This window comes from Pygocentrus nattereri, chromosome 5 (assembly GCF_015220715.1).
Source record: "Pygocentrus nattereri isolate fPygNat1 chromosome 5, fPygNat1.pri, whole genome shotgun sequence".
Classification (NCBI taxonomy): domain Eukaryota; kingdom Metazoa; phylum Chordata; class Actinopteri; order Characiformes; family Serrasalmidae; genus Pygocentrus; species Pygocentrus nattereri.
Window position 1 is genome coordinate 10726394 of NC_051215.1, and position 25783 is coordinate 10752176.

The 25783-nt window shown below is 37.8% G+C and overlaps 1 protein-coding gene across 1 annotated transcript in view; it reads right to left on the minus strand.

Annotated features, from left to right (window-relative positions):
• Nucleotides 1-25783, minus strand: part of macrod2 (mono-ADP ribosylhydrolase 2) — a 1076631-nt gene that overhangs the window by 1036445 nt on the left and 14403 nt on the right. Inside the window, exon 3 of the mRNA XM_037538560.1 lies at nucleotides 18515-18616. Coding sequence (XP_037394457.1) covers nucleotides 18515-18616 — 102 coding nt within the window. The remainder of the gene's footprint in view (nucleotides 1-18514; nucleotides 18617-25783) is intronic.

Here is a 25783-nt window from a genome sequence, read left to right on the forward strand (position 1 = left end):
GTTGAATGAAAACCTCTCCACATAATTGTCAGCATAATCATGATAATCATTGGGCTCCACTTCAGTCTTGGAGTTTTTAATGCCCTCCTCTATCTCTGCAGGCTGCCTGAGAGAGCAAAAACAGATTTGTAAGGACGGACGTGGCGGAAAATGAGGTGCATCGAATTTCTAAGGGCAGAGAAAACAACAAGGATTATCTGCAAATCCCTAAAGACAGAAAGATGGAGTGAGAAAGAGAGGGGGGGAGAGAAAATAAAGCAAATTAATATCATTAAAGGACTTCTGTGAGCTGAAGCCGAGAAACAACTGCTGTTTTTCATGCCTTTTCTTCCACAAAAAAACAGGCAAAAGCCACGTAAATCCAGCAGATGATGTAATCCTTCAAGAGCAACAGATTATCAATCAGGGAAATTGCCATAGAGGTCTTTAAAACCTCAGGTGGATTGGAGGACAACACCTGTTCTTTACTGAGCCCAGGCTTTCACCTGAGAAACTTTCAAATAACTAAGTAAGACACAACAACCTATAATGAAGCCATGGCCTTCGTACATTTGTCTTACACATTGCACTCTTTTTCCCTGGGACTACAACTTCTCTGTCGCTTAATGGACCATAAACTGACATAATTAATATTTAAATGTCCATTTTCCAACTTCTTTTTTATGCTGTCTTTAAGATGGACACCGTCATGTGTAAAAGTCACAAGAAATTACGTTTGTTAATTTTCTATGTGAAAAGACATTAAAACATCTACAAGAAACTTAAAAACAGCATTTTCTGCTAATTCTAGTGCAGTTTCTATTTATAGGAGTTTAACATATTGGAAAACTAAAGCATAACATTTAAAATGTGCCATGCATTTGCATTTTATCACGTTTTGCCTCCTGAATGAGGTAAAGAAAATATGAATAATAATCAGATGCTCCTGAAGGTCTTCATTAACTGGATCAGGTGTGTTAGATCAGGGTTGAAGCTAAAATCTGCAGGCGTGGTGCAACTCCAGGATCAGGACTGGGCAGCCCTGGTGTAAACATGCCATTCAGACAAGCTTGGAACTGCCCATTGCCCTTTATACTGACCACAAAAGGAAGTGGATTAACTGCTTTCCTCATTGATAATCTCACCACCTGCTTCAACAGTGGTTTTAGCAACCCCTCGTCCACTTGGTCTCATGAATTCCCCTCTACGGAATTCATCGGGGCATCTTAAATATCGTTACATTACTGTATTCACTAAAGTGAAGTTGCCAGTTTACATTATTTGAACTTCTTTTCATTTTTTGATTATGAACTTCTCCATCTCTTATACATGGCTGCTGAAACAACTGCATCATTTTCCTCTGCTAGCTTGCTAGTAAACATGCTAAAGGCTACATGGCTAGCAACAACAAAAGGAAAGGTAATACAGCACAGCTCTACACCAAGACAGCCCAACAAAGCATTGCTCATAAAATTTTATTCACATCATGTTCAATTGTCTCAAAAAAGTGTTCTGCATTGTAAAGTTTGCATGACTAGCTGATTAGCTCATTGAGGATAACCTGCTGAAGACGAGTGCATTGTATTTGAATAATCTGCTCTTTACTGTACTCTACACCTCTTCTGCTGCAAGTGGCCTCTTAAGTAACATGAGACTGATACACATCTAAGGCATGAGTAGAAGTGGGCAAGGGCATTTAAGAAAAGTACTGAAATAGGACCTCACTAACTCTTTCTAGCAGTGTCTTCAAACGCCTGCCTTCACACAGGGCTGTGGAATACAAAAGTGGCATAATATATAAAGAGGGTCTCTTTGTGGCTGCCTCAAGGAGTTTATTATTGCATTAATATTTCAAACATTCTTTCAGTATGTGATCAAGCCCTAATCCAGTTTCTTATTTTTACCCCTATCCTTTGTTTTCGAGTGTCACTTTGCCCACGTTCCAAGGGGTAGTGGTTGAAATCTTCCCTAATGAAATGGGACCCTCAATTAAAAAAGAACATTATTTCATTAACAGAAGGGGGGATGTGACAATTTTTTATTATTGCCCACCCCTAATGCTTCTGTGATATGAAGCTGAAGTCACCGGCTTCTTGTGCAAATTTTCCTGCTCCACCTTAAAGGCTTAAAGCCTTTAAGGCATCAACCTTCAGGCATCAAAACTGCTGCACCATATAAGGTGGAATGCGAAATCAAGACATCAGCACTACTACTACAGATTTTTTTGCTTGTTATGAAGAAAAATACCATAATACATTGAAAGAATGCTAAACTAAGATAACTAACACAATAGTTTTTATCATTTTTTAACAGAACAAACACATTTGTGTGTTTCCTTGGTCGCTTGCACAGTCATCTTGCTAGTTTTTGCTTTTCTCTCATAACATTCCATTTGGAGTCACATAGTCATACAGCCCTAACACCTCACCCTACCTCTCTATCTCAACAAAAACTGGGACACCCGATTCCTAGTCGCAATAAAATGAAGGGGTAGGGATATATGATAGGGATAAACAATGAAGTGGGATCGGGTCCAAGGCTTGTGCCTCAACCTAATCATTGTGTCTGCTGCCCATTTTAAAGAAGTCTCCAATAGTTTACAATATGTCTTTTAAGACCCTAACTCAAATTTACACCTGGTTTTGAAAGGCAGAGGAACATCAAACACTGTAAGCATTGCTGGCTCTTCTTAACAGACAAAATAAGCAGCTGCTTAAGGCCCTGCAGCCTCGAAAGCCCCCTAACAACTTCTGGGTTATTATTGTCTCGTTACCTTTTCTACAGCACTATTCAGATGAAATTATTTTTCCATGGGAAGGTGGGTAATGGCAATTTACCACAGAACCAAAGGATGTTGAAGACCAATTCACACAGGATAAGAAATCTTGACATAAATGACACAGATAAGAGTGGCTGTTTGAATTATTATTGTTCTATTCTCCCAAAGCCTCTGCTTTGTTGTCTTAAGTGTCATTAGCATTATCATTAGCCGGGGAATTCACAACCAACAGTCAACATCACTGTATAAAATCAAACTATTTCTCTGTAAATTCGACATGTTTTAATGTTTATGAGTCATACACATGAGGTGGACAGTACATACTGGCTTGATTTTCACAAGAAAGAACAAGTAAGTAGTCTTCTAGTGTCTCCCTACTTAAGGTACTCCTGATATGATATGATTTATCGATGTTGATTCACAGCCTGGGGTTATTTCTACGTTCATTTTAAAAAAGGTGAAAGGTGCTGGGATCTTCACTGATGTGGGTGTGAGCAGTTGGTAAAAAACAGGACTGAAATCACTGAGCATCACTAGTAAAAATCACATTATCCCACCTCCTCATGTAAAACTAATCCTGTGCAAATAGGGCTTACAATGCTTTAGTGAAGAAAAAAAAAGAAAATGAAGAGCAAATAGCAAGTAAAGCATTTCTAACAGTATAACACACTGTCACTGCGAGGGTTATCTGTAATTTAAATTACAGTAACTATTAAAGTAACTATTAGAACCCCAAACAAGCATCCAATCACCAGCAATAATAAAAAACCACCAGCTTTTTTTCTCAGTCCTGTGCTGTTTGGGAGTGTAGAACTTTTCAAAATGGTTCTACATATCCCCAAAAAGGGTTCTCACCTTACACCCTCTGCATTACTGTTACAGCTGGCTGTGTTAAAAAGTGACCTGTGAGAACTTTCTTACCCACTGCTATAAAGCTCTACCACGAATGTCCTTGCTACAGAGATGGTACTGATCCTCTGCTGTCTAAACTGTGCTGAACCACATCACTGAATCTATCTATCTATCTATCTATCTATCTATCTATCTATCTATCTATATACTTACTGTTACAGGCTTGACACTGTAAAACCACAGAACCCTATTTGGTGCTATACACAACAATTTTCAAAAGGTTCATATACAACTTATCTTACAATCTGAAGAACCATCTCACTATGCAAAGAACCCTTTCTTTCAGTGTTCATAGTTCTGCATAGTGCCATTGTCTGTACTAAAGAACCCTTGAAAAACCTTTTTTAAGACTGTACAACAAACCACCAACATATATCAACGCTCTTTTTATGACAGATGCTGAAATGTCAAAGCATTGTGAAAGCAGGCTTAACTTTTATCCTTTCAGGCTGGTAGCAATCTCGATGTAATAGGGCAAAAAAAAACTAAATATTTTATTGTAGCCAGGCTAGATGCTCTTCATTTTCTTTTCATTTTACGATTGTTCACAATTGTCTCCTGGGAGAAAACAAGAATTCCAAAAAGCCAATTAAAACACAGAAGAAGGATAGGTGAGGGTCAGTCCACCGTCGTGCTACTTTTAATGTGATTACTGCACTGATCCGAGCCACCAGCCTTTCACAAACAAACCAGTCATCTGTGGGATGCCACTCATTCTTTCCAATCTCTAAGCCAATTACACTTCTAACTGAATCTAGAAACACAGACCTTTGTCCATTTACATAGAGGAAATTTTTGTGTCTAGGGGTGCTATGATTTTACACTTTCACAACATGATAACCAACTTGTAAACATAAGTGTTTTGGAGAATCAAAGTAAACAAAACAAAAATGCTTCCATATTAATCAATGAAGCTGTCTACACCAGCTGCGATGGGCACGATGCAGAGCAACGTGATGCGCTGTTTTTGACAGACACCCTGTTTATGACACTGTTCTGCCATTGCACCTTAAAGTGCAAGAGGGCAAACTCATCCCTGAAGTGGAGGAAACCCTACCAGTAAACAATTTGGAGAGCTGGAAGTTATTTACTTATTTATTTACTGTTTATTTTGCATCAGGTAGGTAAGCAGACTCAGCAGATACAAGTTAGCAGGAACACCAGAGTTGCCCAACACGAGGGTGCAGTATAATGTTACTGTTACTCTGTAATTTAGACTACTGATGTCAAGTGTTGGGATAAAACATTATACACTCTATTAAATCAATGTCCCAAAACCACAGCAGCACAGCTCAATTAGAAAAGCAGCTATTTTCAAATAGTTCTGTGGTTTCTTTATGTTTTGACTTGACACACACACTTAGCTTTTCCAGAGTACATTTTCTGCAGATATTTGACATCAGGTACAAAAAATATGAAGTGTTAATGTGTTCAATGCCCAACTTAATGTTTCCGAAATAACTCTCATCTTCAACTTCAAAGACAAGAAAAGGTTAAGCGCATTCCGCTGTCTCAGTTATATGCAGATAAATGGCAATTTCCACCTTTAAGTGTTTTTTAGAATTATTTTCAACTTTTATAATATTTTCATCTTCATCTTCTCTGTACTGGAGTAGAAGAATTAGGAATAGTCAATGCCATGTGCACGAGCCAATCTGACATAATCAACATTATCTGTGACATCAGAAACAAGAAAAGTTTAATGCATGAACAAAAAAAGTGATGGTTATCATTCTTAATTACCTTGTCGTTTAATGCATAATATCATCTTGCTTTATATGACTAACTGGGACATATGAAAGAATAAAAAACATTGAAAAGGAGTTGAAATAATGCACGCAATAACCCCAAAACTTTTTTAACTTGTGTCTGCTAACCTGTTGCAATCTCAGGGCTTTGTTTGTTTTAGCCAGCTTATTCAAACAAGGTATAGCACCTCCTTGGGTGTGTGCTACAGGTGGGTCTTTGGAGGGCAGCTGTACAGCAGGATATGATTTAAGTCTTCACCTGTTGGGTTGGGTAGCAAGCATATCATTGTTACTGCCCTAAAACAGGCTTGGCGGTGGCTCGGCCGGCTTATAATACCTTACTCATCTCCAATAGCTGTTTTTGCGGATGTCTCAGGCTGGGGCCTTATCAGCTTTAAGCTGGCGCCAAAGAGTAGCCGGTGTAATGTGGGGGTATTTCATTTTCATAGCATTAGCATCAAAGTTTTAAATACAGCATTAGCTTTAAAGTTTTAAATACAGCAATAGCATCAAAGTATTAAATACAGAGTGCTGAAGTGACAAATATGAAAGTAAGTATGTGGCCTTTAATGTCAGCCACACACCAAGCACAGCAACAGCATTCACACACTCACAATGAACAAGTTAAAAAATTAAAGTAACAAAAAAGTAGCCTATTTGTTCTGTTATTGATATCATGTTTAATGACACGCATACATTTTCATAATACATGACACACGTCATGCTACTTCTTTTTTCTGAATTGGACAAGCTAAAAAAAACAGTAGTGGCAAGAAACAGGGATGATAACAATTGAACCAATTGCTCCATCAGTGCTATTCGACCGATGCAATGTTGCGTTAATTTCATTTTATTTAATAAACAAACAGCAGTTTGTGTTCATCGTTCAAATCGAAAAATATTTCTGAATTGTACACGTGAGAGTAGAATAGGCAATTGGTTCCACTAGACAGGCCTATTAAAAATACAGCACGCACTTAAAATGATGGTGTTTAGAACCACATTTTAAGAGAACTACAGTGACATACTATACCGCAAGCAAACATAACGATAAGTTAATGAAATAAAAAGCATTCAGTAGCAAATGATTACTGCTAAAAGTGAGTTCACCCCTGTTCAATATCACCAAAATCTACTAAAACATAAAAATAACAGTGTTTTATTAAAATGACAACATCCATTTTAATTTGAAAATCAGGATACTTTACTCTGTTATGTTTAATTCAAAAGGCTAGGCAAACCTCACTGAAATGACTCCACTGTAGAAAGTGAGTTCACCTGTGATGCAACTTCAAATGAAGGGTAATTAATTATTTACACCTTTAGACCAAAGTATGTATGGCTGCCAGACTAAACCAGCATTTCCAGTGTTGGTCTCTTTTCGGCTGGGTGGAACCCATCTTAGCTCCACCACTATTTACGCAATCTTGCACTGAAAATCTAGATAGGTCACAGCTACAGCTTAGCACTAGATTCACCTTCAGAAACTGTGCACCGAACCTCTCTGTACAACATCCAAAAAGCAAACCGTTACTAACAGGCATAATCAGCATAAAACTACAAGACTAATGCCATGTTTGCACTGCCAGGGGTGTTGTGAGTTCCCTGTGAAATGCAATTGAAATTGAGTCTTGCTTGGTTGATATTTATGTAATTAATGCTTCTATTTTTTTTAATAATCAGATAGTGTGCACCATAAGGCAATTTAAAAAAAATATTTAATAAGTTTAAACTTATTATCATCCATCCAATTACTTTTCCACTTGGATTTAAACTTTGGAGGCGAACAGTTGTGCTTGAATATATTAGCTTTCACTGTCGGTCTTCCATGTCACATGGGAATGTTTGATGAGTAATGTTTTATACCTTAAACTGCAGACATAAATCACACAAATGCCAGCTGTCTTCTGATTTAGTAGACACATCGTGTTGCTCTGCTGTGCTTTCAGCTGCACCACATCCCCCAGACTTGTCACAATGGACCCATCAGGCACCGTGTGGTCACATTTGATGTTTCACATTGAAAACAAATAGGACATGTTGCGGTGTCTTGACGTACCAGAGCAGCATAAATGCAGCATTAGGTTTGCAAAAGATTATAAAAACTAGCCTGATTGTTGGTCATACATTCTCTGGTCAGATGAAAGTCAGATTAACTTGTTTGGATTAAATGGGATTCAGTGTGTTTTCTGTGGACCTGAACAAGACATCACAGTGACTGCACAGTGCTAACTGTAAAACATGTTATATAATGTTATATCAGTCCTCAAAATGCTTGAAAAAAAAGGTTCCAACACGACAGTGATACACCAAGCACCTGGCCAAGTACTTCACCTTACATGAATCCTTTAGAACCTGTAGAATCCTACAGAACCCAGAATCTTAAAGCGGAAAATCCTTCTGTAAAGAAGAGCTGAAAACAATCATGTGTGAAGAATAGCAGAATATCTCTTTACAGGTTTCTGCTGCATTAGTATCATCTATGCCAACAAGGCTTGAATCACAAAGGCGGACATACAAAATATTAGAAAAACTAACATAATTTGACTAGTGAGTGAACAGATTTTCCTGCAGCCAAACCCTTATTACAGTATGACTGGTCTAACAGTTATGTTTTTTTTTTATTATATTATTTTGCTTTAGGTCTAATCATTTCATTTATATACTGAAAATACCCATTTTATGCCCAGAAAAACAGACTGTGGCATGATTATCGTGGCAACAATACTGGCCCCCTCTGCAAAATTAGCCTAATGAAAAAATATCCTTTTTAATCCTTAATACTTAAATGTATTAAAGAAATCTAATTAAAATACTGAATGTAGGCAAATGAAACAAAAAAAAACCTAACTGCCTTTAGAGAGTTCAAATACATAGATTCTATAAAATGAAAAACTGAAGGTACCAAAAGGGTTCTGGAGCCTTTCCTTCCCTTCCTTGGAAACCAAGTGTCAACAGATGTCTTCTCTATTAGTGCTTCAGTAGTTAAAGCTGGATGTGGGTATTCAGTCTTTTTACTTTTACTGTTACATAATGTGACATAAAGGTGCCTAGGCCTTGCACATAAATGCAAAATGTTGTAAATTAGAAATTAGAACTCTGCACAGGAAGATGTTCTCATGATGGAAAGGCCTGAGTCATCCAGGAAGCTGTTGATTGCCAGAGTGTAGAGGAAGCAGCCAGAAACATTCACTCAAGGTCTGAGACATTGTCTCCTTCAGCTAATATGACCCACGGGGGTGGGAAAGTGGTCTGCCGTGTGTGAGCAAGGGCAAGCTTGATTCAAGCTCGAGAGTTGGCGTAGGTCCAAACAAAATGACTGGTGGGGACTGACTGACATGTTGGTATCTGTTTTTCAAAGCCTGCTTAGGCAACAAGAGCTAAATATGAAGGTCAATTGATTTTCTGCCTGACTTTTAAAGTAAAAGCCAAAAAATGCCATGAGTCATCTTAAATAACAAGTAAGGACCACAAAAGCCTGTTTTTGTGCAATTAGAGTGGTCTTACATGTTTACTGCATTTTGCACTGCACAAGATGCTAAAAATAAAAATCTTGTCCGAGCTCCAGGTCAGACTGTGCAAATTCAGTTATGCTTCAAGTCACATTATACAGTAAAGATTCTGTAGTGATATTTACAATGCAAGAAAACAATGACATACTGCATGCGCTTTCTTTTTTGCTGAAAGGTACATTCTTAAAAATGATGGTTCTTTAGTAATGAAAATGATTCTATATTTGCATGAGTAAATGTTTCTTGCCATAGTGAAAAGGTTCTTCAGACTGATGGAGAATGTGTTGTGTATGGTTCTATACAGCACCAAAAAGGGTTGTTACAGACTTGACATTGTGACAATAGCAGAACCATTTTTTGTGCTATCCAAAAGGTTCTATATAGAGAACCCTAAAGAACCCTTTCATAATGCAAAAAACCTAACCATGTAAAGGGTTCTTTGAGTGTTTATGGTTCCATATGGAACTATTTTCTTTACTAAAGAACCCTTGAAGAGCCATGCATACAAAAAAGCATGCAAGCAAAAAAAGCGGGGACAGCTTAATAACATAAATTAATATTATTAAACTTTTGAGGCAGTAAATCAGTCGTTGTGACATGTCAATACATGACAATACACATTCAAAGATCAATTAAAAGATCAAAGAATTCTTTCACAATGTGTAATTTATATCTACTACAGTATCATCATAATGATTACCGCTTAGTCCCCCAAACTTGCCTTAAGGGTGAGAGAAAAATTATACATTACAATACTACGCATGAAAAGAACAGTATTAATAATTAGAGACTCAGGTATCAATACATTATTACTCATTCATTATTATTCTTTTAAATGCATGAAACATTACATAATGTGTCTACAAAATGGCGCGGAGAAGTCTTTTTTGTCTTCCTTAAATATTTGTAAAGGCACCATTAATTCTGAGGGGTAAAATATTCATTTTGGAGCAACACATGCTGCCATCTAGATGACGTCTTTTTCAGGGACGCCCTTGATTCCTTGCAAGACAACATCAACATCAAACTACCTTCTGCGTGTGTTATGAAAGCGTGGCATGTAGTAAGAGCACGCAGGTGCTAGATTGGCCTGTCTGCAGTCTTGGCCTGTCTGCAGTCTAGGCCTGTCTTCCATTGAAAACATGTAGCAAATTATGAAAAATTGGGGGGGGGGGGGTCCACAAGTGATATGCTATTTCTAAACGATTACTGAACAATGTTAAAAGGATAAGTGATGTAACACATAGGTAAACGTGCCCCTGTCCCTAATATTTGGAACATGTTCTAGGCATCAAATTTGGTTAATTAATTAAGCAATATGGACAAAAACAATAAAGTTGATTAGTTCAAACCTTAGATAGATATTGTCTTTGTACTGTACTTCAATTGAATACGGGTCATAAAGGATTTGCAAATGATCACTGTCCATTTTATTTAGATGTTGCCTACAGTCCCAGCTTTCGGAATTGGATTTGTAAGTTTTCATTGTATTTTGGAGTTTTGCAAGCCACATTGCTCCCATCTCAACACGACTGACACTGCCATGGCAGAGCTTCACAATAAATCCCATGACCACCTGTGTGATTGCTTCATAGATGAGACTGCAATCAACTTTACTATTGACATTTAGAGTTCGGATATTTGTCCAGTATCATAGCTTAGCCTTACTGCACAATGGATCAACTCCAGTTTTAATTAATGACATTCTGTATTGCACGCTAAACAGTTCTGCAGATCTAGCCAAGCATTTAAGAACATGCAAAGAAGTCATTTGCTTAAATTGGATTGATTTTTCAAACTTAAAATTGGAAGACTTGAAGAGTGCGCTGTGTAACTGCACAATCTTCGTATATAAAAGTACTGAATCAGTATCAGTCAATATTTAATATTTTAGTACTTAATACTTAATATTTTAATATTTAATACTTAATATTTTATATTAAGTATCTGGGATCTGTTGTTCTGTCATGGAACATCGAGAGGGCCATCCACTGACTATAAAGCGTAGTGCCAAAAATAGAAACACTACAACTTATAATGCTAGTGTTACTGCGCTTCTACTTTAAATAAGGCAAATTAAATTATTACCGATCACAATTTTGATGCTCTGTGCCTCACAGAAACGTTGATTAGACCTGATGAATACCTCAGTCTAAATGAAGCCACCCCCACAGGCTACAGCTATGTGCATAGCCCTCATTTAAGCAGCCGTGGTGGAGGTATAGCAACCATCCATACGAAAGCTTTAGGCCAGAAAGTAGGCTATAAATTCTCATCTCAAAGGTCTTTTACTTAATATACTTGATCGAGGAACAAATAAAAAATCCTTTTAACTAATTACAATTTACAGGCTGCCCATGCCACATTCTCACTTCTTACAGGAATTCTCTGAGTTTCTATCAAGTTTAAATAATAATAATAATGTAATAATAAAATAATAACTGTCCAAAAATTTTATTAAAATTGGATTTTAATATCCACTTTGACAATCCTCACAATGCACTAAGTAAGGCATTTATATCTATCATAGACTCGGTAGGTTTCACCCAAATTATAAAGGGGCCCATACACTACCTCAACCACACTCTAGACTTAATACTGATCTTGGGTGTAGACATAGATAACTTTGCCGTTCTCCCCCAGAGCACAGCAGTCTCAGATCATTACTTAAGCTCATATGAAATTCACTTTAGTGGTAATGAGCGTTCATCACCATGTTATCATGTTAAGAGGACTATAACTTCCTCCACAGCTGGCAGCTTTATCAGAAACCTTCCGCAATTATCAGCTTCTGTCAGCTTTCCACCTAATCCTATTGAGTTAGATATTATGACTAAGTTCTTAGAGGATACTTTTTTTTATCTACTCTAGAGTGGCTCCATTAAAAAGTAAAATAGTAAGCCTCAGTGCTGCAACCAGAGTCCTCACAAGAACCAGAAAGTTTGACCATATCAGCCTAGTTTTATCAACCCTAAAATTTTATTACTGACTTATAAAGCTCTAAATGGACTCGCCCCTCAGTGCCTGAGTTAACTTATCTCCTATTATGAACCATCACGCCTACTTAGATCTCAAGTTGCTGGCTTACTTTATTTATGAATTAATAAAGTTACATTAGGGGGAGAGCCTTCTCATACAAAGCCTCCCAGCTTTGGAATAATCTACCTGTTAATGTTCAGGACAGTTTTTAAGTCTAGGCTAAAAACTTACTTGTATAGTCAAGCCTTTGGTAATTAGTTTTCCCTGTCAAATCTAGACCTTCCGGAGTCTCTGCTGCTCTGTTAACACTGTAAACTGTGATCAGTCACTCATTACAGAACTGACAGCATTTTTTTCCTTTCTTTGCCAAGTTGAATAGCTGCCCATCCTGTGCGTCTGATGCTGTTGCCTCTTCTGCCTTGATCGGGTGTCACTGCTTACCAGCCTTCTGGACCGGCTTGACCATCATTGAGCTTCTTGCTGTACAATGCTGTGCAATCCTTACCCTCAGATGCTGCTGCTGCTGCATAATCATAAACTAATCCAATTAACCACTGCCCACCTGTTTTTTCCGCCTTTGTACTATAATACTTTATACTAACAATGTTTGCTATCCGGTGTCGACCAGAGGAGGATGAGTTCCCTTTCTGAGTCTTGGTTCCTCTCAAGGTTTCTTCCTCATTTAGGGAGCTTCTCCTTGCCACCTTCACCACTGGCTTGCTCATGGGGGCTCGAACCCGGATTTTATTTTCTTTTTCTTTCTGTAGTACTGATTGTTCTGTAAAGCTGCTTTGTGACAACACCTGTTGTAAAAAGCGCTACACAAATAAATTTTGCTGCTTGCTTGCTTAAATTGGAAACAGAAGCAGAAAATATTTGATTAGGACATGCCTACTTTTATTATTAGGAGCCATAACAATGCATGTAACCCCACATGTAATATATAGATCTTGCACATTTCTTTATATATTTTTTTATGTATTTTATGTCAACTAAGACAATTAATTGTGCCAGTTACCTATTCAAGAAGCACTATTGTTTTTTTAAAAACATGTTTGTGAATTACCAAAAAATAGATAAATGCAAAAGTTATGCTAGCATTTCTTTTCGAATTCTGTATTAAAAATGCATTGCGCTGTGATGCAGAAACAACTAAGTATTTTATCATGAAATTTGAGTTCGTAACACCCCTATGTTCTGATGTAAACATAGAACTGTGAAAACTAACAATTATGGAAAATAATTGTGATCAAATGGAATCATTATGACAGGCCTAATTGTGCAATCACTGTGACAGGCCTAATTGTGGAGCATCTAGTGATTCATACCCCTAAGGCCCACCAACCATAGAACAATCTTCAAACAAACAAAAGGGGCTGGCTTGGTTAAGCAAACTGATGCCAATCGTTTAAAATGACCAAATCCACAACTGATTAGTACTAATCCTAAATATTTCAGAGACTCTTAACTGCATTAACCTGAACACATTTACCAACACAGAGACTCACAATACGTATGGAACAAGGATGAGTCATCAAAGTTAATTAAAACATGGTCAGCTGAGCTTGGATTTGCAGTAAATGTTGTGGTCTGCATTATTTTTAAGCCCCCTGCTGCTTGTGTTGCTTGCATGAGTTCAATCAACAATATTAGTGACATCAACATTAGGAATAAGAAAAAGGTTCCAGAAATAAAAATGAACACAGATAACGCACACTTTGCAGATCATAAACAAAAATAAAAATGTAGTATTTTAGATTTAAAATGAGGTAAAGCATTTCATAAACATGATCTCTCATTCCAACTTAGCCTCCAAGAAAAAGGCTCTGAATTTCCTTTCATTTCCGACAACAAAGATGACAGTGATCATATCCTGCTAGAAAAGTTAGTGTGGCTCTCCACAGTGCAACACTTAGGTATCCAGTCTGCCAACTGCTTATCCCAAAGACACTCAGTTTAAGCAGTGACAGCACTTCGCTTGTGATAAACCCCAATTTGCATAAACTGGCTATAAGCATGACTCCGCTACCTGTCACTGAAGTGCCTTCTCCAATTTCTAATGTGCTCTGTCCTCTTTAAAGCACAAAGTTGGAGGAAACAATATGATTAAGGTTGAGCTTGTTTTATTATTTTATAATTCTTTGACAGACATGGCTGAAATTCCTTAAGTCTCTTAAGCGAGCCTAGAAAGTAACTGTCATCATTTTGGACTTTTTACCTCATACACCTAACCAAAACGCATTTATAATTGAAGAAAAATACATTATTCATGAATAAACAATGGTAGTGAAACCTAAGCATAAAGTTATCAAGCTTTTTCTGCACCTTTGACACAATTTTTCTGCTTTTTTTAAATGAGCTACAAGTGAGAATTTATTCATATCAAAATACAACACACTGCTGTTATTGCTGCTGATAACTGACACTTCTACAGGGTAAAAAACTTAAATCCTTAACGGTGACTTAATTCAGCATCTTTACATCAAATGTTCTCAGCTGCCGATGACTGTAACCATATATGTCGACAGTCAGTATCATAAGTTGACCCAGATGTTCAGTGGAAGAACTTCCTTCAACACAGATCTGGCACATCAAAAAGCTGCATTGGTAGAACTTTTGACAAGTGCACAGCTACTTTGCTCATGTTATCCCTTTTGATGATCATGCAGCCCTGCTATCATAACAAGAACAATGGTACAGAGGAAACACACTCACAGAAGGGATAAACACTCTCAGAAAGGCCAAACACACACACACACACACACACACACACACCTTCTAAACCGCTTATCCTTCTAGGTCACAATGGTGGGGGGGTGTGGCTGGAGTATCCCAGCAGTCATTGGGTGGAAGGCAGGACACACCCTGGACAGATCACTATTTCTTTGGACTGCAGGAGGAAATCCACACAGACACATGGAGAACATGCAACAGCAAGGACCCTGGTTGCCCAGCTGGGGAATCGACCCCAGACCCCTCTAGTTGTGAGGCAACAGCTCTACCCACTGCACCTCCATGCCACCCTGACCCCAAACAAAGCCTTTTATTTGAGAAACCTACCCAGTAGAGGTGGGAAACATGGCAAAAACTTAATGTCACTGTAATTCTCCCCATGTGCAGAGCATTAGGTGGAGACAAAAGCCACAATATAATTGGTAGAGAAACTTTATGAGAAAATATGTACTTTTTTGGCCATCCCTCAACCCCCAAAGTTTCTAATGTATTCACATCTTATGGGATTGTTTTTATTGTAATCATGTAATCATAAGTCTATTGGTTGTTTATTAAATGGAGTGAAGCTTCTGCTTGGTTGATTTAATGGCACATGCATGATTTGATTACACTTGGGTAGGCTTGGGGGGCCTACAAGAATTTTGTTTTAAGGAGGCAGGTGTTACTGGTTTGTGGGGCAGATAGCAAGAGAAGTATGTCCCATCGACACTGTTACACAGAGGTTGACAACAACCAACCAGCCAACTTCACTGTAGCTTCCAAACCAAACAGAAAAAAAAGATTGACATTTTTAAACACAACACATGACTGCTGACCCCACACTCACCTGCTTGGTGACAACATACCACAGTGGATATTGGTTCATTTTGGCAGCACTAGGTGCAAATGTCTATACTGAATGGTTGAAGTCTGTCATTTTATCCACAATCAATAGTAGCCTGTGCTACTATGTATAATTTTGATCAAGGTACAAACAGTTTGGCAGTCAAAAAAGGGTTGTGTTCTCTCTCCCTCCATTATATGTGACAACAAACAATCAGAACAGCACGCATCTAGACATACAGGCTGATAAATCCCTGTTTTATATTCAGGTTCTGTCAACAATCATTTTGCTTGCGGTAAGCTTAGGTCTCCCTCTTTATTAAATCTTCTCTTCTGGTAGAAAGCAATTCACATGTGGATTCTTGAGGAGTGTAAAGAGCACTGATGCAGCTGAATAGGCTAGATAAAGCATACACACCAGTTTTGGGGCAGAAAGAAAAAGAAAATCTTGTGTGCTTCAGAAAATAGGATTTCACACCTTATGATTTCAAGTGCAAGTACTAGTGAGATCTGTATGGCAGGCAAGCTCAGAAAGTCATGCAAAGGGAAAAAAACATGACAGAAAAACAATGTCAGCCCTCCTATTTCCACTGAGCATGTCCAGACAAAGTCCTCCCTGACCTCACTTTTTCTCCCTGACATACCTTAGAATGAAATCTTCCATGTCTGTGACCCACATTTTTAGCAATGAAGCTGTCAAAGGGGTTCTTTGGAGCAATGCCATAGAAGGACCACCTGAGCCTTTTAACTGAGGATTTTTTTTAAGAAATATTGTTTACAGCATTTTAAACTTAATCTCTATCTACTGCATCAGTATTGTAAGGTCGGTGACCACAGACAGTAATTTCAATGTTTTATGTTATGCATACAGAAGAACAACTGTTGATTTAGTCACTGATAATAAAATCCAATGAACAGGTGCTTGTGCAAGTGTTTTGGATCAACGTCTTTTTATTATTTTAATTGTAATCATTTAATGAATGTTATAGACAGGAAGGCGGGATGTGAGGGGGTGCTGAGGGGGCTGGAGAACCTCCAGATTTTTTCAATTGTTTAAATTTATCTGCTAAAATTAATTAAACATAATCTGAGCATAGTAAAGGCCTAGACTATATGGACAAAGGTATTGGGGCACACTCCTTAATCAATGAATTCAGGTGTTTCATTCAGTCCCGTTGCCATAGGTGTATAAAATCAAGTACTCAGTCATGCATTCTGCCATTTCAAACATTTGTGAAGCAATGGGTTTTTCTAAGCAATGGGTTTTTCTTGCTCACTAAATTTGAGTGTGGTACTGTAATAGGATGCTACTATTGCACCAAGAAAGATCAAGAAATGTATTCCCTCCTAGATATTCCATGATCAACTGTGATTGATATTACTGAAAAGTGGAAGCATTTAGGAACCACAGCAACTCAGCGACGATGTGGCAGACCACATAAAAGTTACAGAGTGGGGTCTCCGAGTGCTGAAGAGCATAGTGCATAGTCACCAATGCTCTGCTGACTTGATAATTGCAAACCTCCAGTTCCAAATCTCCTATAGCATTAACATCAGCACAAACACTGTGTGCTAGGAGCTTCATGGCAAGGGTTTCCACGGTCGAGCACCTGCACTTAATCTTTACATCACCAGCACAATGGCAAGCGTCAGATGGAGTGGTGTAAGGCATGCCACCACTGGACTCTGAAGCAAAGGAAACATGTTCTGTGGATTGATGAATTAAGCTTCTTTATCAGGCAGTCTGATAGATGAGTCTGGGTTCAGCAAATGCCAGAAGAACATTACCTGCCTGACTTCACTGTGCCAACTGTAAAGTTTGGTGGAGGAGGGATGATGCTATGGTGTTGTTTTTCAGGGATTGGCCTTGACCCCTTAGTTCCAGTGAAGGGAAATCTTAGTGCTTAAGCATAACAGGACATTTTGGACAACGGTATGCTTCTATCTTTGTGGGAACAGTATAGGGGAGACCCTTTTCTGTTCCAGCATGACTGAGCTCCAGTGCACAAAGCAAGGTCCATACAGGCATGGCTGGGTGAGTTTGGTGTGGAAGAACTTGACGGGCCTCCAGAGAGCCCTGACCTCAACCCAATAGAACACCTTTGGAATGAACTAGAATGGAGATTGTGAGACAGTATCTCTCAGCCAATATCAGTGCCTGACCTCACAAATGCTGTTCTGGATGAATGGGCAAAATTCCCACAGACACACTAGAAAACCTTGTAGAAAGCTTCCCAGAAGAGAGGAAGCTGTTATAGCTGCAAAGAGGGACCAACTCCATATTAATGCCTTAGAATGTGATGTCATAAAAGCTCCTGTAGGTGTAATGTGTAAGTGTCCCAATGTTTTTGTCCATAAAGTGTATGTAAGCTTGTTTTATGGTTGAGTGTATTTTTATTGTCTATTGTTTCCTGTATCTGCAGTTGCCATGCGCTAAGTCAGCTCTGCATTTTCATTACAGTGAGCCAAATTACTTCAATCACCAACTGTTTGCCACTTTGATGCCAAAACACAAGCAGGGGCAATAGAGGGAAAGTGGATGCAGATTGTTGACTAGTTTTAAGCCCCAAAGTGGTCTGTTATTTTTTTAATTTAAAAATGCATCCAGGGGAATAACATCCCATGTTTTGAATACGTTGATAGATTTTTAAAACTATTAAATGGCCCTTTGGTGTGTGTTAGAATACTGAATCTTAAGCATGTACCATTTCAGAACCCCTAATTTAAACACCTTCCTGTGTCTCTGGCTACAAATGCTTTAAAAAAAAGCATCCAAGGAAAGGTGGTTCCTCTATGTTGGCATTTTGACTATAAAGCATGCAAGACATTCAGTCCTTTTCTGACTTCACCACAACATCCGGTCAGAGATTTATCAACTCCTTGCACAGCATAAACCTCAGCATTTGTCCAGATAAAAAGCATAAACACATTTAAACACTAGAGGTCAGCCAAGCACAATAAGTACCACCTCACCAGAATCAAACCGCATAGCCTGCTAAAGCAAGGTGACATCCAGAAGCTCAGATTTAGATTAAAGAGTGAAGACTTACCGGCATTCACGATGGCATCCACCTCCAGGATGGTGATGTCACCTTTGTACAAAGAGACTTTGTCACACAATGAGGCGGGATGGGCCTCCTCTTCCTCTGGTGCTGAAAAAAGCAAAGTAACAGTGGTTATTCCTTCAGTTTGCTCTGTCAAGGTTGTTCTATTTCCAGTGACTAAACAGTAAAATCACTAATCACTTAGCAAAACAGGCTTTTGTTAAGGGTATTTTAATTAAGGGTAATTTATGCTCCAGGGTATATTTGGTTTGTCCATCTGAATTTACGTGACCTAATCTTGAGGCAAATTATTTGAGGAACTGCATGAATTTTTGTAAAAGCTCCTCAAATTAACAGAAATTGTGTTCTATGACCATGCATTGCTATATACTTACAATTTACTATTGAAAGCCAAAAATCTTAGACGCTCTTTGTGTTATTTTATAAAAATCATTTTTACAGAGCAGATCACTGAAGAGACGGCATCTGTTTATACAACCCCAATTCCAATGAAGCTGGGATGTTGTGTAAAACATAAATAAAAACAGAATGCAATGATTTGCAAATTCTTTTCAACCTATATTCAATTGAATACACTACAAAGACAAGATATTTAATGTTCGAACGGATAAACTTTATTGTTTTTTGCAAATATTCACTCATTTTGAATTTCCAAAGAAGTTGGGACAGGGGCGTGTTTACCACTGTGTTACATCACCTTTCCTTTTAACAACACTCAATAAGCGTTTGGGAACTGAGGACACTAATTGTTGAAGCTTTGTAGGTGGAATTCTTTCCCATTCTTGTTTGATGTACAACTTCAGTTGCTCAACAGTCTCTGTTGTTGTACTTTGTACTTCATAATGCGCCACACATTTTTTTATTTTTTGTAAATAATAATTTCTTGTTGGGTTTTGTCTTTCTTTTTTCTGTGCTAGTTAGAGTATTTAGTTTTTGGTTTGGTTTCTTGAGGCATGTTTGTCTGTATTTGACAGTTAACCTTGGGGTTTTGATTGTCATTTTGTCCTGAGCCAAGCCTGAAGTGAAATAATGTAAGCATAAGTCATAACTCTGTGGACATCTCATTATTATATACATAAAAAATAAGCACATATGGCATATACATTCTGTTACAGCCTTACCCTAGTGGTAAAGAAAAACGTACCCCAGTTAATTGTGCATCAAGTTTATAAATATGATACTGATGTGCAAGATACTGGTTTCAATATTCCACATCCCCCTTTTTATAAAATTGTTTATTTTTTTATTGTGAAGTACTACAGATAAAAGATGGATAAATGTCACTAGTGGGTCACAGGCTTAATCTGATTATTGTTTGTAGGGCAATTTTTTTCTTTTGTCTAAGGCTGTCACTATTGATCTATCAGTAATCGTGTAACCTACATGGTGTTATGATTAATTGAGGACAGCTTCATTAAAAGGCCAAACACTAAAAACTGAGTTAAATCAACAGTAACAAACCATGCATAGCTGTTCAAGGAGTGGAAAGAAAAGCATTAATTGGTAAAAAGCTAAACAAGGAGGACAAAAAAACCATGCAAAATACGCTTCTTACTTAAAAAACATGGCAAAAACTGTGGAAAAATGTACATAAATGTATATAAATATCTGTCTAACAAGTTTTGTTTTCTAAGACAGACAAGCACCAGCTATTAATACATGAAGAAAAAGGACAGGACAGGATGGGCTGGATCCCTATTTCTCGTGTCTTGCGACACTGGTTAATGTAGAATATATTACCTACGTTTTCAGTCTTCCAATTTTATTATGCAGAATTACCAAAGTCTGGAAAACACTTCAACATTTCTTTATAAAAAATTCTGTTCTGTTAAACCACCAGTCTGGCTTTACAAAAAACATATCACCATTACTGCTACCACACTTGTTTAAATGATCTTTTAACAGCCATAGAGAGAAAGAAGCGCTGTGCTGCCCTTTTTATTTATTTGATACTGTTGACCACTTGCTTCTTTTAAGTACCTTACAAACAACAACTTTTGATAAACATGTAATAAACTAGGCCTAAAACTACCTCTCAGATAAGCAACAGTGTGCAAATATCAGTTTCCATGCCTTTCACTAAAGGGGTCCTGCAAGACTCAGTAATTGGCCCGGTCTTATTTCATCTATAGATTAATGATTTTGCTGCCTCTGACTACAAAGTGCACCTGTATGCAGACAACATTACTCTGTATTGTTCAGCTGGCTCTGAAAGAAAGTAAATTCATGCTGTTTTTCAGTATCCAGTGTTGAGAGGGTCACTGAATATAAATATCTTGGCATATAACAGGATGATATCACATCAATTATCACATTATCAAGCTAGGCAGTAAATGTAGGCAATAGCTTGGACACTTGAAAGACCTGTTTCTCAACGCACACTACACTGTTAGAAATAAAGATACTGCGCAGGTACTTTTTCGTTTATCAAGGTACAACGTAAATGAATCCGCAATAGTAAAACAGTGGTTTTAATTGTGTACTTTAAATAAGCTTTTCCAGGTTAAAAGTATGTATTTTTACCTGTTCATAACCTAATGTTTTAAAAAGGAATAATAAAATAACAAACCTGGAGATGAGACAGGGTGTGTGGAGTCAGTACAGCTCAGAAAATATAATTTCAGTATATTATGGTACAATTATGTTCCCTGACTAAAGGTACTGTACCCTTGAGCGAAAAACCCCAGTGACAAGAGGGGTTCTACCCCAGTGACAGTTTCATATCCTAATGTGTAGAAAAAGGATCGTGGAGACAATCCATCCTGTTTACAGTGATGTAATCTACAGACATGCACAGTACAGTCTGTCAGGTTCCAACAGTTTTTACTGAATTGGAAAAATCTGCTTTCAGCTACAGAGCACCAGCGAACTAGAAAGCATTACAGGAGACTCTAAAGCTCTGTTTGCTGGTGTCACTCGATCATTTTGAAGTTCTAATCTCTAATCTCCACTCCACCTTCACTTAGCTTCCAAGTGTTTCATTTGATGTTAGTTCTTTTACTGTTCTGTTTTCCTGAATAATTTTTTTGCAAAGATTTTTTTAGTTTTTATTGTCTTCTATGTTTTTTTTGTTCTGTGTTCGTTACAAATTGTATTGTGCTTTTGTCTCTATTTATTTATTTATTTATTTATTTATTTATAATTAATAAAAATTATAATTTTTATTTTCTTTGTTCATCTAGTTGTTGTTAGTCTGCGTTGTTCATCTTCATTTGTTTTAATTGATTTAATATAATTTGAACTTTTTTCAATCCCTTTCTAAACTTGCTCAGCTACACTGCAAATGAAGGTCACCCTCGACATACTTCCAAGTCGAAATAAAGGCTGATTGACTGATTATTTGATTGAAAGCATTTAAAATACACAATGTCTTCAAGACTGCCAACTAGTCAAACTTAAAGACTAACAAACTAACCTCTGCTGTGTCTTCAAGGTGAAAGAAATAAAAAAAAGTACTTGTCGTGGTTACATGGGTGTGTTTACCTGTGTTATAGCTGGATTGCTAATTCAGAATTATTTCTTTAATAAATAAAAACTTTGAGATTCATACAAAATACATAATGCAACGTAGCACCAAAGATGTATTTGATACCCTCTAGATCAGTGGCAAGCAGTCAGGATTCGTTGAGTATTGTAGGGATCTTGAATGTTTGTATAATATTTGAGTAATGCTTGCTGGCAGTGCTTCAGTCCAACTGCAGTCTGGTCTTTAAACACTGTCACATATTACAAGAGTTTCAAAGGTGAATGGTAATGGTGAGTAAACTGTTTTGATTTTGAGTCATGCAGAGGGTCCAATATAAATAAAGAGGTCCCAGGTCTGTCAGGCCCCCTTTATTTGGCACCTTAGTTCTATATCAACTTAAACAAAAATAACGGGTAACTGTTTGTCTTGCTTATACTTCTTATTGTTGTACAACCTTTTAAAAGCTAATGTGGAAAGAATCATAAAATAAAATCAACAATCAAAAAACTTTTTAACGTGTCACGTGTGTAAAACTACTATATGTCTATACCATGTACTATAGACCATAACCTGCTAAAGGAGAAGCTGATTCATCTTCAGAATTCTACTTGTTGACAGCATGGACCAAAATTTAAAAATCTACCGATCTACACCATTCACACACATGGCATGTTCAGCATTCAATCTGTAACAATGGCATGCTTGTGGGTGGTGAGCAACAGCTGAAAGGCCAGGAGAGCCAGTCACTCTTTTTCTTCCCCTATGGCCCAAGCACTGGAAACACTAATGCATGCTGGGTTTTGTAGCGACAGAACACTGAATAATGAAAATACGAAAACAATACAAAGTCGTGAATTCTCTCTAACCAATGAGGCTGAAGGATGCAATGTTGAACAATGCTGAACCACAAAACATGACAAATAACATGTTAAACACTAGTCTCAGGCTAGAAAGCCCATTAAATCCATGCATAGCAGCCCTAAGATTGTCTATTAATGCAAAAAATATAAACATAAAGATACTATACTTCCAAAATGATCACATAGACACAAAAAATCAATAACTATCAACATGGATTCATCTTTCATCAAAGAAACAAAAAAATACTATACGATTCTTTTGAAATCAGTGCCTCAACAGTTAAAGCACATCCGAAAGGTGTTAAAACAGAATTCAACAAGTCTTTTAATTCTTTGAACTGAAATGAACTGCAAAGACAGAGATTAATCTGACAGCTGTTCTGGGACTCCAGTGTGACAGAACCAGCTTCTCACTTGAAGCACAGTTGCTGGCAGGATGCAGGTAGTATATTGTCAGTAAAAAGCACTAATGAAAATGGGTAGGTAAAGATTATCTTGCGGCCTGTCAGACAGGGCAGCACTGAAGTCATTACTACCACCTACTGTGCTTCAACAGTACTGCCAGCAAAACCAACTGCAGAAGTAGATCCGACTGCAGTCTGGTTTTAAATACTGGGAAACACTGTTACATATTACAACAGTTTCAACGGTGAATGGGAACGGTAAGTAAATGGTACGTTTCAAAACATATATAATTCACTGTCCACTACATACAGTGCACATATGAAAAGTTTTGAATTTACTGTTTTTATGATGATACTCATTCTTCTTCTTCTTTCGGCTGCTCCCTTTAGGGGTCGCCACAGCGGATCATCTGCCTCCATCTTGCCCTATCCATTGCCTCCTCTACTTTCACACCAACCATCTCCATGTCCACCTTCACTACATCCATAAAGCTTCTCTGAGGTCTACCTCTTCTCCTTCTACCCGGCAGCTCCATCTCCAACATTTTTTGCCCAATATATCAACTATTCCTCCTCAACACATGTCCAAACCATCTCAACCTGGCCTCTCTGGCTTTATCTCCAAACTGCTCCACCTGCACTGTCCCTCTGATCTGCTCATTTCTAATCTTGTCCAGCCTTGTACACTCCCAATGAAAATCTCAGCATCTTCATCTCCGCCACCTCCAGCTCAGCCTCCTGTCTTTTAGACAGAGCCACAGTCTCCAAACCATACATCATAGCAGGACGCACTACTGTCTTGTAAACCTTCCCTTTCGCTCTTGCTGCTATCCTTCTGTCACACATCAGCCCTGACACCCGTCTCCACCCACTCCATCCTGCCTGCACCCTGTTCTTCACCTCTTTTCTACACTGTCCATTGCTCTGGATGGTTGACCCAAGATATTTGAAGTCATTTACATAATCCACCTATTCTTTTAAGTTATAAGAAGTGTTTCAACCCAGACTGCTTTTTGAATGAGGCACCATACAAGTCTGCCAATAAAAAGAAGGCTTGTTTATATATACACTAGTCTTAAATGCACAGTAACAAAAACAGTCTGTTTCATGCTAAGAGAGTGGTTGGATAATGGTTGTGTAAAATGTTTTTGGGACATAAATCCCCACAAACAGCATAAGTGGCATTCAGGGAATAAATAAAATACAAGAAAAATACAGGTTATGCCATATATTAGTGGTCCCCAACCCTGGTCTGGTAGAACCCCATGCCCTTCACATTTTAGAGTTTGCCCTGCTCCCAACACACCTAATCCAACTAATATGCTAATTAACAAGCCCTTCCTGAGGATTTGCCTGAAATTACATAAATATGCTACATAAATGTTTTCTGGCCCAACCACCACTTGAATGGTACAGTTCCTTAATTCCTCGATCTTATTATGTCTACAACTGCTTAGTTGTCTAAATTTTTCTTTGTCAGATGTTTCTTTAAAATCCTGACCTTCTCACATCTTAACTTCAGAAAATAGATAGGAAACTTGCCCTGATATCTCATCGTTATCTGTTCAGTCACCCTGACAACTTTAGTTAGACTAAATTTAGGACAGTAGCTATTACAGAACAAAGCTCCTAAGTTCATAATTATATCCTATCTCTAAATATAGTTTTCTAGTTTTGCACTGGAGTTATGAGGCTTATGTAGCTAACAAGTAATGGCTTTGTGCAACCTGACTACACAGACTACACATCATCACACCATCGCCTCAAACCACGTCTAGTTGTTAAGTAATATCAAAAAGACTTGCTTATGTAGTTTCTGGCACTGTATGCATGCTTTTGTCTACAAAAATAGTAAAGATTGCATAGCTAAAATCAGTTGTAACATTTCTTCATGAATACTGTTTTTTGCAATAGACATTTTTGTCACAAAGCAAAGTACAGTAGATTTATATATTTTTTAAAAAAGTGAGACCAGGGGCCATATTTCTCTCTTAAGACCTCAGAGAGGATCTGAGAGAGTCAAGGTAAAGTTTTCTAGAAATTTTATGTAATTAGGATGCTTCAGCACAAATAATTTCTTATTTACAGTTAGGGGAAAATTGTATACATTTATTTTTAGGCCTGACCACCAGCTGTCTATTTCTTAATTCTTAGTCTTATTAGGTCTGCAACTGTTTAGAATAAACCAAATCTGAGCAAACAATAGAACACTGGAATCTACAACTGTGCATATGGGTGTGTTAAACAGTACAAATGCATAGCTGCACATACAACCTTTCAGGTTCTCTGTCAAATCATCATGAACACATTAATATTCTACACCACTAAGGAAGGAAAACGTACTTCACACTGTACAATTACATAATTTCCTTTTCCTTCTCCAAATATTCTGATTTCATTCTCTCTCCAGCGCATTCAGCAGCAAGCATGTGACATCAGGCAAAGCCACATGGTGGGCGTTTCTGGGAAGAATCCTCTTCCAAGCCCAAATACATCCTCTCTGTTATGTCCGGCTTGTGAAAAT